The following is a 12,500-nucleotide window of genomic DNA, read 5'->3' as shown; positions in this document are numbered from 1 at the left end:
GCCTGCATGCACGGGGCGAGAGGTGAACGTGAAGGGCAAACTTTCCACAAACGCTGTCAAAGATTTTCACGAGGAAAAGGCCATTAGTATGAGCGTGCAACACCCAGGCGCAAGAAATTGATTTGGCCTTTTCTGCTCCGCAACCTTGGGCCCCCCCGACCTTACAAATACCTGAGGGGGCCCACTTTCTAAAGAGAGAGAGAGGGGAGGAGGGAGGGCTGATGAATTTCATGCGGGTGGGGGGGCGAGGGGGGACTCGAGAGGACTGAAGGAGAAAAATAAAAAAATACATTGGGAATAATGGAGAACAAAATGAACGTTGCAAATGCTCACAAATGCTCACAACGCCTCGCCCTGCGAGGCGTTGTGAGCTTGTAGATCGGCTATTTGCGGCAAAGAGCCTTGGTGTAGAGGAGAAAAAGACCAGATTAAGTGCCGAGTGAAAGGTCAAGTTTATTAAGTATTGACGGTTCAAGTGATTCAATATCTGAAAACTCAAATTGACAAGAATCAAAAATACACTGAATACACACTCAAAAGATGAAACTATATGGAATCTATGAACAGGTTGTGGGGGTCCCTGCTTCATCTCTCTCTCAACTAAGGGGTCCGTGGCCTGAAAATGTTGAAGACCCCTGTTTTAGACGTTTTGCCCGTGATCTTATCAAGAGGACTCGCAGTCAGTGAGTCTTTGACGCGTCGCTCGAAGGACACGTCCACAGTTACGCGTGTGGGGCCGTTGTGGGGAATCGAATCTGTGACCTTTCGGTTACAGAGCACCTTATACCATCCTCCTCTTTCTCCCTGTTGTTTGACCTCATTTCACACAAGAACTCTCCCCTCTATTTACTCTGTCCCTCCCTCTGTCACTGTCCACACCACTCCCCTGCCCCACATCTTTTTCCTAACCCCCCCCTTGTTTTCCCCACATCTTTCACTCCCCCGTCTCTCATCATCCACCGTATATACCTCTCTCTGGGCCCTCCATCCCCCCCCCCCCCCAACTCCCTCCACTCCAGTCCTTTAAAAGAGCACATTTTAGCTGAGAGAGAAATGCAAGAGAGTGGAACAGGTACAGGAGAGAGGGAGGGGGGGGGGTGATGAAGAAGAGAGAGAGCAGAGGAACGTGTAAAGGGATTGAGGGAGGGAGAGAGGAGAAGAGGATGGGGCAGGGGGGGAACGAGTGATCACATACTGAAAGCCTGAGTCTAGATGGCAGAGGAAGAAGGAAGGAGAGAGAGAGAGAGAGAGAGAGAGAGAGAGAGAGAGAGAGAGAGAGAGAGAGAGAGAGAGATTATTTAAATATCTAAAAGAAGTTTGAAAATGAGAAGTGTGTTGCACTAAAGCCTCCTCCAATTCAGATATGAGTATTCATAGGCCATTTGTGGAGAATGCAATGCAATTAAAAAAGGGGACATATTATATTACAGTGAAGAGCCTCAGGGCAGAGGCTGTAAGCGGTGGCAGACACCTACTCGTTTCATTTTTTACTTTTTTTGCAAAGTGGCAAAATTTAAATTCTCCTTTCCATTTGGAGACAGCCCTCTCATTCGGGCCTAAAAGCGCTGGTCCTTCTTTTGTCATGGCGTTTTAAATGCTACTCCCTATTAACTCTTTTACTGCTAAACAAGCGCTCATTCTTTGTTTCACGTGCCCGCCGCGCCATAACGCCTGTCTGAGCACTGTAAGCAGATGAGGGGTGAAATAATGGATGGCTATTTTTCTATAAATTGGACTGTGTTTGACCACTTGTGACATCTGCGCACAGACGGTGTTGATTTACAGCGAGTTTGAAGCCATGTGGTCGTGCTTGACGGTACGCTGTGGACACAAAGTTGCAGGACAGCATGGACACACAAACACACAAAAACCTCAAACCACCAAAACAAACGCCGCAACAAACTCACCTTGACGACGTCGCCCAGGTAAGAATCCTCCGTCTTGCCCGTTGGCACCTTCATCTGGAAAACGCGGCCCACCGCCGCCGAGGAGTCCGGGAAGGCGGGAGCCGCCGCGTTCTGCCGCGTCGCCGCCTCATCCTCCACGGCCCGCATGCTGGCCAGCCCCTCCTGGAAGACCCTGAGGAGCGAGGAGGTCATGGAGGCCTCCAGCCCTCCCGCTCCTCCTCTCTCCATCTCCCCCTCCACCATTACCATCCCCCGCATGTCGCCCCGCGCCACACCCACCGCCAACGCCAACATCAAGCCCACAACCATGGCTCTAGTCCTGGCTGGGATCAAACCCAGCCCCAGGCTCGAGCCCGGCCCGGCACTCAGTCCCTTTCTGCACATTGTTTCGTTCTGTCAAGCCGTCACGCGGTAGATGAGATGAGAGGATGTCCGAATGAGGGGGATTGAGGGGTGGGGAAGGTAACATGCACCCCCAAAAAAGGATAGAGCAAATCCCTTCTTTTCAAAACGCGCGTCCCCCTCTAACTCTCTCTCTTTCTCCTTCTGTCTTGTTTCGCTGGGTCAACGAACGGCCGGGACTCGGCAAAACCCCCCGCGAGGATCTTCTTCCTTTCTCCTCCTCCGCCTCCTCCTTTCACTGTTTTGTCCTCTTTGGCTTTATTTTCTCCTTTCCGTTTCTCTCCCTCCCCTCCTCCTGCTTCTTTATTCTTCCTCGTCCCTTGTTCCTTTGTGCGGCCTCTTCAGAGATTTAGGAGCCCCATTATGACGGATGCCTTTCAGACCTGCAGAGTAGGGGAGAGGGAGAGAGAGAGAGAGGGGGGATCGTTAGTGCATTGTTTGCATGCGGAGAGAGAGGTGAAAACTACAAAAACCCAGACCCAGGGGTGTCGCACCAAATTCTGGGCCCTGGGTACAAGGATCCACTGCGTTATTTTTGTGCTTTAACTGTTGAAAAATAGCAGATATGCAAGCTCACAGCGCGGCACCGAGTGCCGCGCTGCGAGCTTGTAGAACTGCTATTTATTTTTTATCTGTGTTTCTATGTCAGTGGTTTCTATGTCAGTGGTGCTCAAACCTTTTCCATGTGAAGGACCCCCAAAATGATATGTATTTGGCCGCAGACCCCCATCTCAAAATATTCAGTTTCAGGGACCCCCCCCCAGAAGCAAAATTTGAGTTACAAATGTTTGCATAAAAAATACATATATATTCAAAGATTTGCACACATTTTCAAGACTTCAAAAATAGCAGATCTACAAGCTCGCAGCGTGGCACTCGGTGCCGCGCTGTGAGCTTGTATATCTGCTATTTTTCAATAGCTAAAATATCTTGGGCCCTAGTAACTCAGTCCCACTTTCCCCCCCTTGTGACGCCCCTGCACAGACCCCTCCATATTGCACGCACGCACGCACAGACTCCAGACACTTTTGCACTGAATTACAGGGAATTGGAGGACGGTCCCTTGATCAGTTTAGACGCAAGTGATTGGCAACACGTCAATCTCATTGTCGATAGAAATCTGCGGCGGGGAGCACGGGGACCGTATGATCGGTGCCACGGGGGCTAACCTGATTAGCTCACACACACACACACACACACACACACACACACACACACACACACACACACACACACACACGTTTCTTCCTGAAATCCCTTTCTCTCGCTCAAGTTTCTCCATCCTCCTCTCTCATTCTGGCTTGCTTTCATTCATTCATGGCATATCGTCGTTGTCGGGCAGAAACCTCGTATCTCCAAGTTTGACATTTGTGCGTTCTTTTCGCAGAGCAAAGCCCTGCTTCATGGTACAAGGCCGTCGCACAAAAGTAGTGAAAACTGCAGATCTACAAGCACACAATGCCTCGCGGTGCGAGGCGTTGTGTGCTTGCAGATCGGTGGTTTTCACTAGTTTATATCATTTTTTAAATGATAAATGCAAAAGAAACGGTTTTGGACATGCAAGGTTTTCACCCGTCAACGACGATATAAACTCTTGCTCTCTCTCTCTCTCTCTCTCTCTCTCTCTCTCTCTCACACACACACACACACACACACACACACACGCGCGCACGCACCCAGGGGTTATTCATCGATCGCAGCCCAAAGACAGAGAGACAGAGGAAGGGAGAGAGGGAAGGCTCAAAGAGAGAGAGAGAGAGAGAGAGAGAGAATGGGAGAGACAGCATGAAGGTGATATATGAGGGAACATTGGGTGAGCACACAATGCCAGGCCACTCAAAGCCTTCTCAGAAGCCTTAATGAATGCATGCCTTACTCTATTGTCTGAGAGGTCAAACCAAGTGTGTGTGTGTGTGTGTGTGTGTGTGTGTGTGTGTGTGTGTGTGTGTGTGTGTGTGTGTGTGTGTGTGTGTGTGTGTGTGTGTGTGTGTGTCTGTGTCTGTGTGTGCGCGTGCGTGCATGTTTATTTTCTCAGGGTCAGTGCTGGAAGCTGGACTGTGGTTTCGTATTCGACCAAATCCTCAATGGAAGGCATAATTCAAACGCTGCGTGTGTGTGTGTGCAAACACAGCACATGCGCGTGCGTGCAGTGCATGTGTGTGTGTGTGTACAGTCCTGGGGCTAAACTCTAGTTGGGAAGAGAGAGAGAGGAAGAGGCAGAAACAAAAGAAAGAGAGGATGAAAGTAGAGAGAACAACAGCCATTGGCTCCACCTGTGGGACGTCCCATGGGGGGATCCTCCTCCTCCTGTCCTCCAGCTAAAGAGGAGACGGTGAGTGAATATAAAAACCACACAACACACGTTTTTTTCGGTTGTTGACGCTACATTAAAAAGTCAATGTTTTGCCCAGACATTTGAAGGAATCATCACAGAAAAGCTCCTCCACCAAAACTATCCCAAGATGGCTGACAAGAGAAAATAGAATAGACAATAAAAAACACAATTGTTTTCATGTAGGCTATACTGCTGACTGCATCGCCAGCGGCAACAACAACCCACTGCCCTTTCCTCTCCTGTTTTCTGCTTTCCTCTCTCTCTCCCCCTCCCCCCACCTGTTGTGTTGTGTTCTGAGCATCAATTTATTGCCCTACAACAGTGCTTCTTAAAAGTGGATGTCTAGGTTCCTTTATGGGGGTCTAAATTCACCCTTTGTCAAGTCCCGCCCGTTGTCCCTGCCCCCTCTTCACACCCATTGGTTACTGTGTCTTGGTGGGACACTCGGTGGGACTACCATTTTAATTCAGTTGCTTCATATTGTTATTCTGTGTGTTCAATTCTTATTTCAAACTTGGTTTCAGTAAAACGGAGCTGCTCAGTGGCAGTATAGTGACTCAGCATGTTTTTAAATTTTTTTATTTCTCCAAAAATTATGATGTAGTAAATTCAACATAAAAAAGGCAGAACCAGGGCGGGACAAGGCAGATAGAGCCTGCTGGTTGGTCAATCAGGGACCAATTAGAAGGCTGACAAAGGGTGAATTAAGCCCCTCCTCGACGCTTAAGGTGGGGTTCACGAGAAGAAAAAGAAAAAAAGAAAGAAAAACTTGTCCTAAAGAAGAATGTTCTTCAAAGCCCGGTAATTCTTTGTGGCGTCCGTCCTGCCCCCTATCAAAAAAAAAGTAGAAAAAGGAAAAGAAAAAAAAAAAGTGAAAAAATTAAAACACACACAGAGAGCCACTCTATTCAGCTCTTGACAATGGAGGCCCTGCTGATAGCGGGGGAGGAGTGTCGCTATGAAAGAGCCCCGCTGAGCCGCTCTATCGAGGGAGATAAAGAAACGCTGTCAACGCAAAAGAGTAGGCGAAAGACACTGGGAGACAGGGGCGTCACAATGGGGGGAGGGGAAAGTGGGACTGAGTTACTAGGGCCCAAGGAGGGGCCTTCGTTATTTTATATACTTTAGCTATTGAAAAAATAGCAGATATACAAGCGCGGCTGTTTGAAATGTTGTGAGAATGTGCGCAAATCTTTGAATGTATGTATTTTCTTTAAGTGAACGTTTGTAACTCAAATTTTGCTTCTGAGGGGTACCTGGAGGCTGGAACTAAATATTTTGAGATGGGGGTCCGTGGCCAAATACATATCATTTTGGGCGTCCTTCACATGAAAAGGTTTGTGCACCACTGACATAGATACATAGGTTTTTTCAAAAAAAAACCTTATAAGGATTTGAAATATTCAAAGACTTGCACAAACTTTCACAGACTTTCACGGTTTTCAAAAATAGCAGATCTACAAGCTCGCAGCGCGGCACTCGGTGCCGCGCTGTGAGCTTGTATATCTGCTATTTTTCAATAGTTAAAAGCACAAAACAATCCAGTGAATCCTTGTGTACCTATGCAGGGCCCCAGAATTTGGTGCGGCACCCCTGACAGGGAGACAGCGAAGGGGGAGAGGGAGAGAATGTGTGGGGAGGTGGGGCAGAGAGAGAGAGAGAGAGGGGGGGAGGGGGGGGGGTAAAGACAAGGAGGACAGGACAGGAGGAGGAGAAAGAGAGGGTTATCTCTGGCTTGGAACGGGACAGACATCCGTCATCTCCTCCCCCGTCCATCCATCACTAACTCCTCTGTCTTCCCTGTGTGCCTTGATCAGGTTGACACAGGTGGACAGGAGACAAAGGCCAAAACGCAAAACCTCCTATCTGAAAAAAATCACTTTGTTGGGAAAATGGAAAAGAAAAATGTGTGTTCAACACCAAAACCTCCTATCTACCGTTTCTACAATTTCTAGGTAAAAACCCCCTACCAGTACATGCAGATAGGAGGTTTTTACCTAGAAATAGTTAGCTATTTTTTCTTTTTGTTAAATAACACTTTTGTACAGCACTTAATTGAGATCAAGTCATTCAACAGTACTGTTACAAGTGTTACCATTTTTTATCAAAGGTTTCACCGCCTGACACCAATCATTAGCAATCAACAAGGCAATGCAAATAGCAGGTTTTGAGCTTCATCATTTTGCCACTTTTGCAAACCTGTCAAATGCCATATGTTCTAGTCACATGACATTTTTGGCAAAAATGAGGGGCAGAACGATCTTGCAGGCAGACTGACCTATGTGCAGCATAGCCTGTTGTCCTCATTTCAAGTGAAATCCACAAATCATGACATTTGCAGATAGGAGGAGGCTATGTGCTTTGTCCATCGCAACGTCCCCGACAACACACCACCGCGCAACAGAGGAGGACCTTACAGTCACCCCCGAAAGAGAGGGAGGCAGAAGGCAAATCCCAGGAAATGGTTTCGAATCAGAGCAAAAGGATCGTTAGAAAGCAAACACATGCATGGGGGAAGAACCGACCTCAACCCTAACAGTTATAGGCAAACACAACCTGAGACCTAACCCCATAGGCCAGAGACATCAAAGACCAGCCAATGAGAAACGCCCGCCCAGACGCTCAACATGACTAAGGCACCTTTACAGAGAGGGGCTTTGTGTGTGTGCGTGTGTGCGTGTGTGCGTGCGTGCGTGTGTGTGCGTGTGTGTGTGCGTGCATGTGTGCGTGTGTGTGTGTGGCCAAACTCTGAAGCAGTCCACTCCATCGCCCACAGCTAAAAGATTACCATTTAGTCAGAGGAAGCCGGGGGCCAATTGGAGGCCTAATCTGTGTGTGTGTGTGCGTGCGTGCGTGTGTGTGTGCGTGTGTGTGTGTGTGCGTGCGTGCGTGTGTGTGTGTGCGTGCGTGTGTGTGTGTGTGTGCGCAGACACCCAGGGTCTGTCCCTGAGCGCTGGCGACAGAGCGAAGCCTCTTTCTCCGGGCGCCATGGCGACACCTTTGTTCCACTGAGTACTAAAGATGTCTGTTTCTCTTTCAATTGGCTGCGGGGTCACAGTGAGGTCACAGTGAGGTCACAGTGAGTCACACAGCCCTAGGACACACAGGCGCAAGAATTACAGGACATTCCAATAGCTTTCTAAAAACTCTCAAACTTTTTCAGGTCAAAGACCCCCAAATTCATATTAATTACACCCACTTCTTTACACACCGGTAAAGTGACCATAAAGTTGCCAATAACGAATCCTGAAAGAAACTTGGACGTGTTGAAAGAATAGAATGAGAAAATAGCAGATCTACAAGTTCACAATGCGTCACATCGGCTATTTTGCCTGCAGTTGAATCAACTTTTTGCAATAACGTGATTCCCCACGTTTTACCCGACTAGCCAAGTTGCCAAATTATACACAGTTTTGTAACTGTTTGTTTCCCACTGTGGTTTCTATAGAATCCAATGATTCCACACAAACCATTCCCCTGCCTGCGGTTGAATGAACTTTTGTAATACCAATGAATGCCACAGAGATGAGGCAACGCTATGAAAAACAAGTTAACAACTCAAAGTGGCAGAGACGAAATGACAGCACACTCATAAAAAAAGTAGAGAATCATTTCTTTGGGAAAAAAATGTATTCAAAATAAAAAAGAAGACTGAATCAATCTATATAAATCTATATTTCAGGGCAAACTAACAACTATGGGTGATTTTGGTTTTCAATAATGTGATGTGGGACCCAAAAGGGTCCAGTTCCCAGGATAAAAAGACTAATTTAACAATAAACTTGCCACAGCTGTTTTAGCTGGCTATTAGTCTATAATTGAAAAACAAATATCCTAGAGTAAAACCTTCAGAACTTAATATGGTTGAATCATTGTCATTAGCCACGTGACGGGCAGGACGTGCAGAGAAAGTTAGAGAGGCAGGGTCTGAAATTTCCAAAAGGGCCACGGGTGAAAATATTGAAAATAGCAGACCTCCAAGCTCAAACGTGGCGCATTGTGAGCTTGGAGGTCGGCTATTTTCAATATTTGATACCACACTGAACTAAGGATAATCAAGCGAATACTGGGATTTCTACCCAGAGAGGGCAATTCTTTCAACATAAGACGCTGCATTCAAGTTCAGGAGAGTTTGGACAAGGCAATTCTCTTGAATGCTGCCTTCAGGTATGGCATGGAAAGAGGGCATTTGCATTTTTTTCCACCATAGTAAAAACTGCATTCATGGTCTGGAGAGGGCACTTTTTTACAGAGAGATAAAAGGGCAGGGGCTCAAGCCCTCCTTTTATGTGTGCACGTGCCTGTGACGGGGCGTTCCCGGTGGTTCCCCAGACACCAGCCTCCTCAGTGGTATTAATACACATCCAGACATGACACCACCGCTCCAGGCCAGCTCAAATATCAGATTGCGAGGCCGTCTCTATAAATAAATGGCTTGAACGGAAACCAGCTTCCCCTCCTCGATGTTTCTGGGGGGGATCAGCTTTTAGCTCCGGACAGGGGAATGGAAGACACGGTAAGAATGTTGTTGTCTGCTTGCTGTTGAACTTCTCTGAAAGCTATAGATAGCAGAGGGGAGGTATGAATTAATTTGGAGGCGGGTTGGACATTGATTCCCCCTCATGTATTGCCTCCAATCCAAAAGGCAGATTAAGCTGTTTGAGGGTCTGTGAAGTGGCCGGGCTAACGAGTGGAAAATTGTGCGTTTCATAATACGTCCTCCTATCCAGCAGATGTCATCCTCTTAACGACGCAGTTGTTTTTTTAATATCGGCCACTCTTAACGTCGTTGTCGGGTGGAAACCTCGCATCTCCAAGTTTCAAATGTGTACGTTCTTTCGCAAAGTAAAGCCCCGCTTCATCGTAAAAGGCCGTCGCACAAAAGTAGTGAAAACAGCCGATCTATAAGCACACAACGCCTCGCGGCGCGAGGCGTTGTGTGCTTGTAGATCTGCTGTTTTCACTCGTTTAAATCATTTTTAAAATGATGAATACAAAACAAACGGTTTTGGACATACCGGTACAAGGTTTCCACCCGACAACGACGTTAGGCATAGTGACTCACAGTGAGTGGACGAGGCAGTAGATCAAGGGCACTTTGACATGGACACGTGACGAGCACTTGATACGTTTCATCATCAGTGCCTCACATTGCCATGAGAAACACAGTGCGGTGTCAAACCAACGGGTATTTCATATCGTATTCATTTTGTATTTTGCTGCGGAGTTTCCCCACTTAAATGTTGCTTGAGTCAGTGGGTTATAAAGCTGCAGATATGGCATTTTGGACCAGTAGTTCCCAAACACGCACGCGCGCACACGCACTCTCTCCGTTCCAAAAGTGTTGAAAGCCACAGGGAGAGGCTGGCAGGGTCAGTACTACTCTGTCACCAGGTGGACTGAGAGAGGGGGAGAGGGGGAAGAGGAGAAGGAGAGAGAGAGAGAGAGAGAGAGAGAGAGAGAGAGAGAGAGAGAGAGAGAGAGAGAGAGAGAGAGAGAGTAGTAGAGAGCAGCTAAGGTCAGGTGGTGTGACCAGACTATTTCTGGAAAGACATTTTTTATTCATAGGATAAACAGGACAGGACTAGAAAAAGTGCACATATGCACACACACACACACAGCACACATGCACACGATGTGTGTTAGCCTTTGGCCTACACAGTATGACTTAGCCGTGATTCAGGTCAAAAGTAGGAGGGTGATTCATAGTCTGCATCATACTTACAATCTTCTCTAACCGATAGTGATGTTTAATACTACACGCCCTGTGTCTCTAAAACTAAAGAAGTAGCTATGGAGTCGTAAAGCGTTAATAACAACAAAACAGCATGGGCTGGCTGACGTGGGTAAGCCACTGTGCAGCCTGCAGGCGGTTACGTCAGCCTCCCTTGGAGCAAAACAAGCCAAAACTCATTCCATGTGCCGGACGTGGCCTAAAAAACAGTGTGTGTTTCCTCCCATTCAAACCCAGTGATTATGTTGTATCCATCCGGTGCGAATGCACCTTGACTCCCCAGCTGGAAAAACAAACGACAAAGCATAAGGGATTTGGACAGGTGGGCAAATATAAACTACTGCCAAGAGTTTAACTGACTTTTGACAGGTGGACAACTATAAACTATTGCCATATGAGTTTAAACACTACAATTTGTCCAAAAGCCCACATTTTATTAGGGACGCACTCAATTTCCCTGGGGCCCACTTGAAAGACCAGTGAGTGATCAGCCATTATGAAGTGTTTGGCCTTGTTTGGCCTAGCTCAGACTTGGAATGGATACGTTTTACCACCACGTATAGTACCACTTTCACACCACTCTAGCCAGGTCCTTGTAGTTGAAAACCTGGCACAAGTCAAGTGGGCGGTGTGGAGTGGTGTGGTGTTGGGCCATGTCAGTGGAAAAGGGGCTTTTGAGACACCGTGGTGCACCTTTCTCCCACTTGGCAAAAAAACAACAACAACAAAATACATTTCAATCAAGATATTCTTGAAAATGCTGTGGGACATAATTCAAGGCCAGGGAAGGGTTGATTTACAACGCAGACATTCAATAAAAAGGGGCCACTTTATTCCCTGGTGCAAAACACTCAGAACTGATAAAAAAAAAAGAGAAAAGAATATCATCTAAATGCAAATGCAAAACAAAACAACAAAAACATTGCTGTAAGTGTGCACAATAAATCCCCAATAGTAGGCTACTACATTTTCCCCCAACAAAATCGTGATTTATTTTGTCACGATAATCGTGATATGAAATGTTCATATCGTCCCATCCCTACTTGAGACTAGGGCTGTCACAATTATGACATAATCGTCTAATCGCAATTATTTGAGGTAATCGCAATTATTTTGCATAATCGTCATAATCGTTTCCATGTTGAGAAATGTTAATATAGTTTTAAACACTTTCAAAAAGTCCACTATCAATGTTCTTTTTTAAGTATAAAGTTGTCAAAATGTCAGTATTTTTTTGTATATTTAGGTTATGTGTCATATCTGCCATGTGCAACTTCAAAGCCTAAAAGCCAAACAGAAATGTAATTATCAACGACAAAAACATCGCAATTATTTTAGTGACAATTAATCGTCATGTAAAATGTCATGATTGTGACAGCCCTAGCACGGCATTTCTCTGGTTTCTAGACTTGAGACCATGAGTTCATGTGCACACAGACTGCTTGTGAACGGTTCATGGGAAGTACTGTAAATATGATGGTGGAAGCGACAGTGGAATGACACTCGGGGCCAGATTTAGCCGGCTGGCCAGTGAGGTGCCAGTGCCAAGGATTCTACAGCCATGACCATATAGCATGATTAACAACCAAGTGACATGGAGCTCAGGTCATCCCCCTCCCAACACACCTCCATAAAACTGGACCCCAGGAAAAGACATCCATGCGATGCAGTTTCCCCATCGTTTCTCTCATCATCAAAAAGCCAGGTAATGATTGAAGCATTACAGCCATGCAATAAACTGAATTGCATTTAAAGGCCATTATGTAGAGGAGCAGAAAATGGCCATTGATTAGCCATTAAAGTGCCTTAGGGGCAGGGCAGTAGCTCTTCTTTGCCCCCGACAGTAGGAATTAAGACTGTGTTATCATTTTACCTCAGATTCTCATAACACACTGTCACAGGATTAGATGGTAAAGGAATAGGCATCTAATCCTGTGTTTTTTAAACTCATTTTACCTCAGATTCTCATATTCACCATTAAAGGCCCAAATTTCCTACTGGGCCAGATAACAGATAAAAAAAATCTCTTTCTCCAGATATTTTTCCATTCAAAGTGGATGGTAGATACAGATAAAAAAAAAATATCTACCACAGATATTTGCCACAGATACTTTTATCTGTG

The 12,500-nt window shown here is 46.3% G+C and overlaps 1 protein-coding gene across 1 annotated transcript in view; it reads right to left on the bottom strand.

The window, feature by feature from the left end:
• The window catches only part of dag1 (dystroglycan 1), a 76,940-nt gene that overhangs the window by 30,103 nt on the left and 34,337 nt on the right, over nt 1-12,500 (bottom strand). The window contains exon 2 of the mRNA XM_080728635.1: nt 1,908-2,692. Coding sequence (XP_080584761.1) covers nt 1,908-2,291 — 384 coding nt within the window. The 5' untranslated portion in view covers nt 2,292-2,692. The remainder of the gene's footprint in view (nt 1-1,907; nt 2,693-12,500) is intronic.

This window comes from Nannobrachium achirus (assembly GCF_963921795.1).
Source record: "Nannobrachium achirus genome assembly, chromosome: 6".
Classification (NCBI taxonomy): Eukaryota; Metazoa; Chordata; class Actinopteri; order Myctophiformes; family Myctophidae; genus Nannobrachium; species Nannobrachium achirus.
The sequence above is the reverse complement of the archived record's forward strand: the minus strand, read 5'-3'. Positions and strand labels throughout refer to the sequence as shown.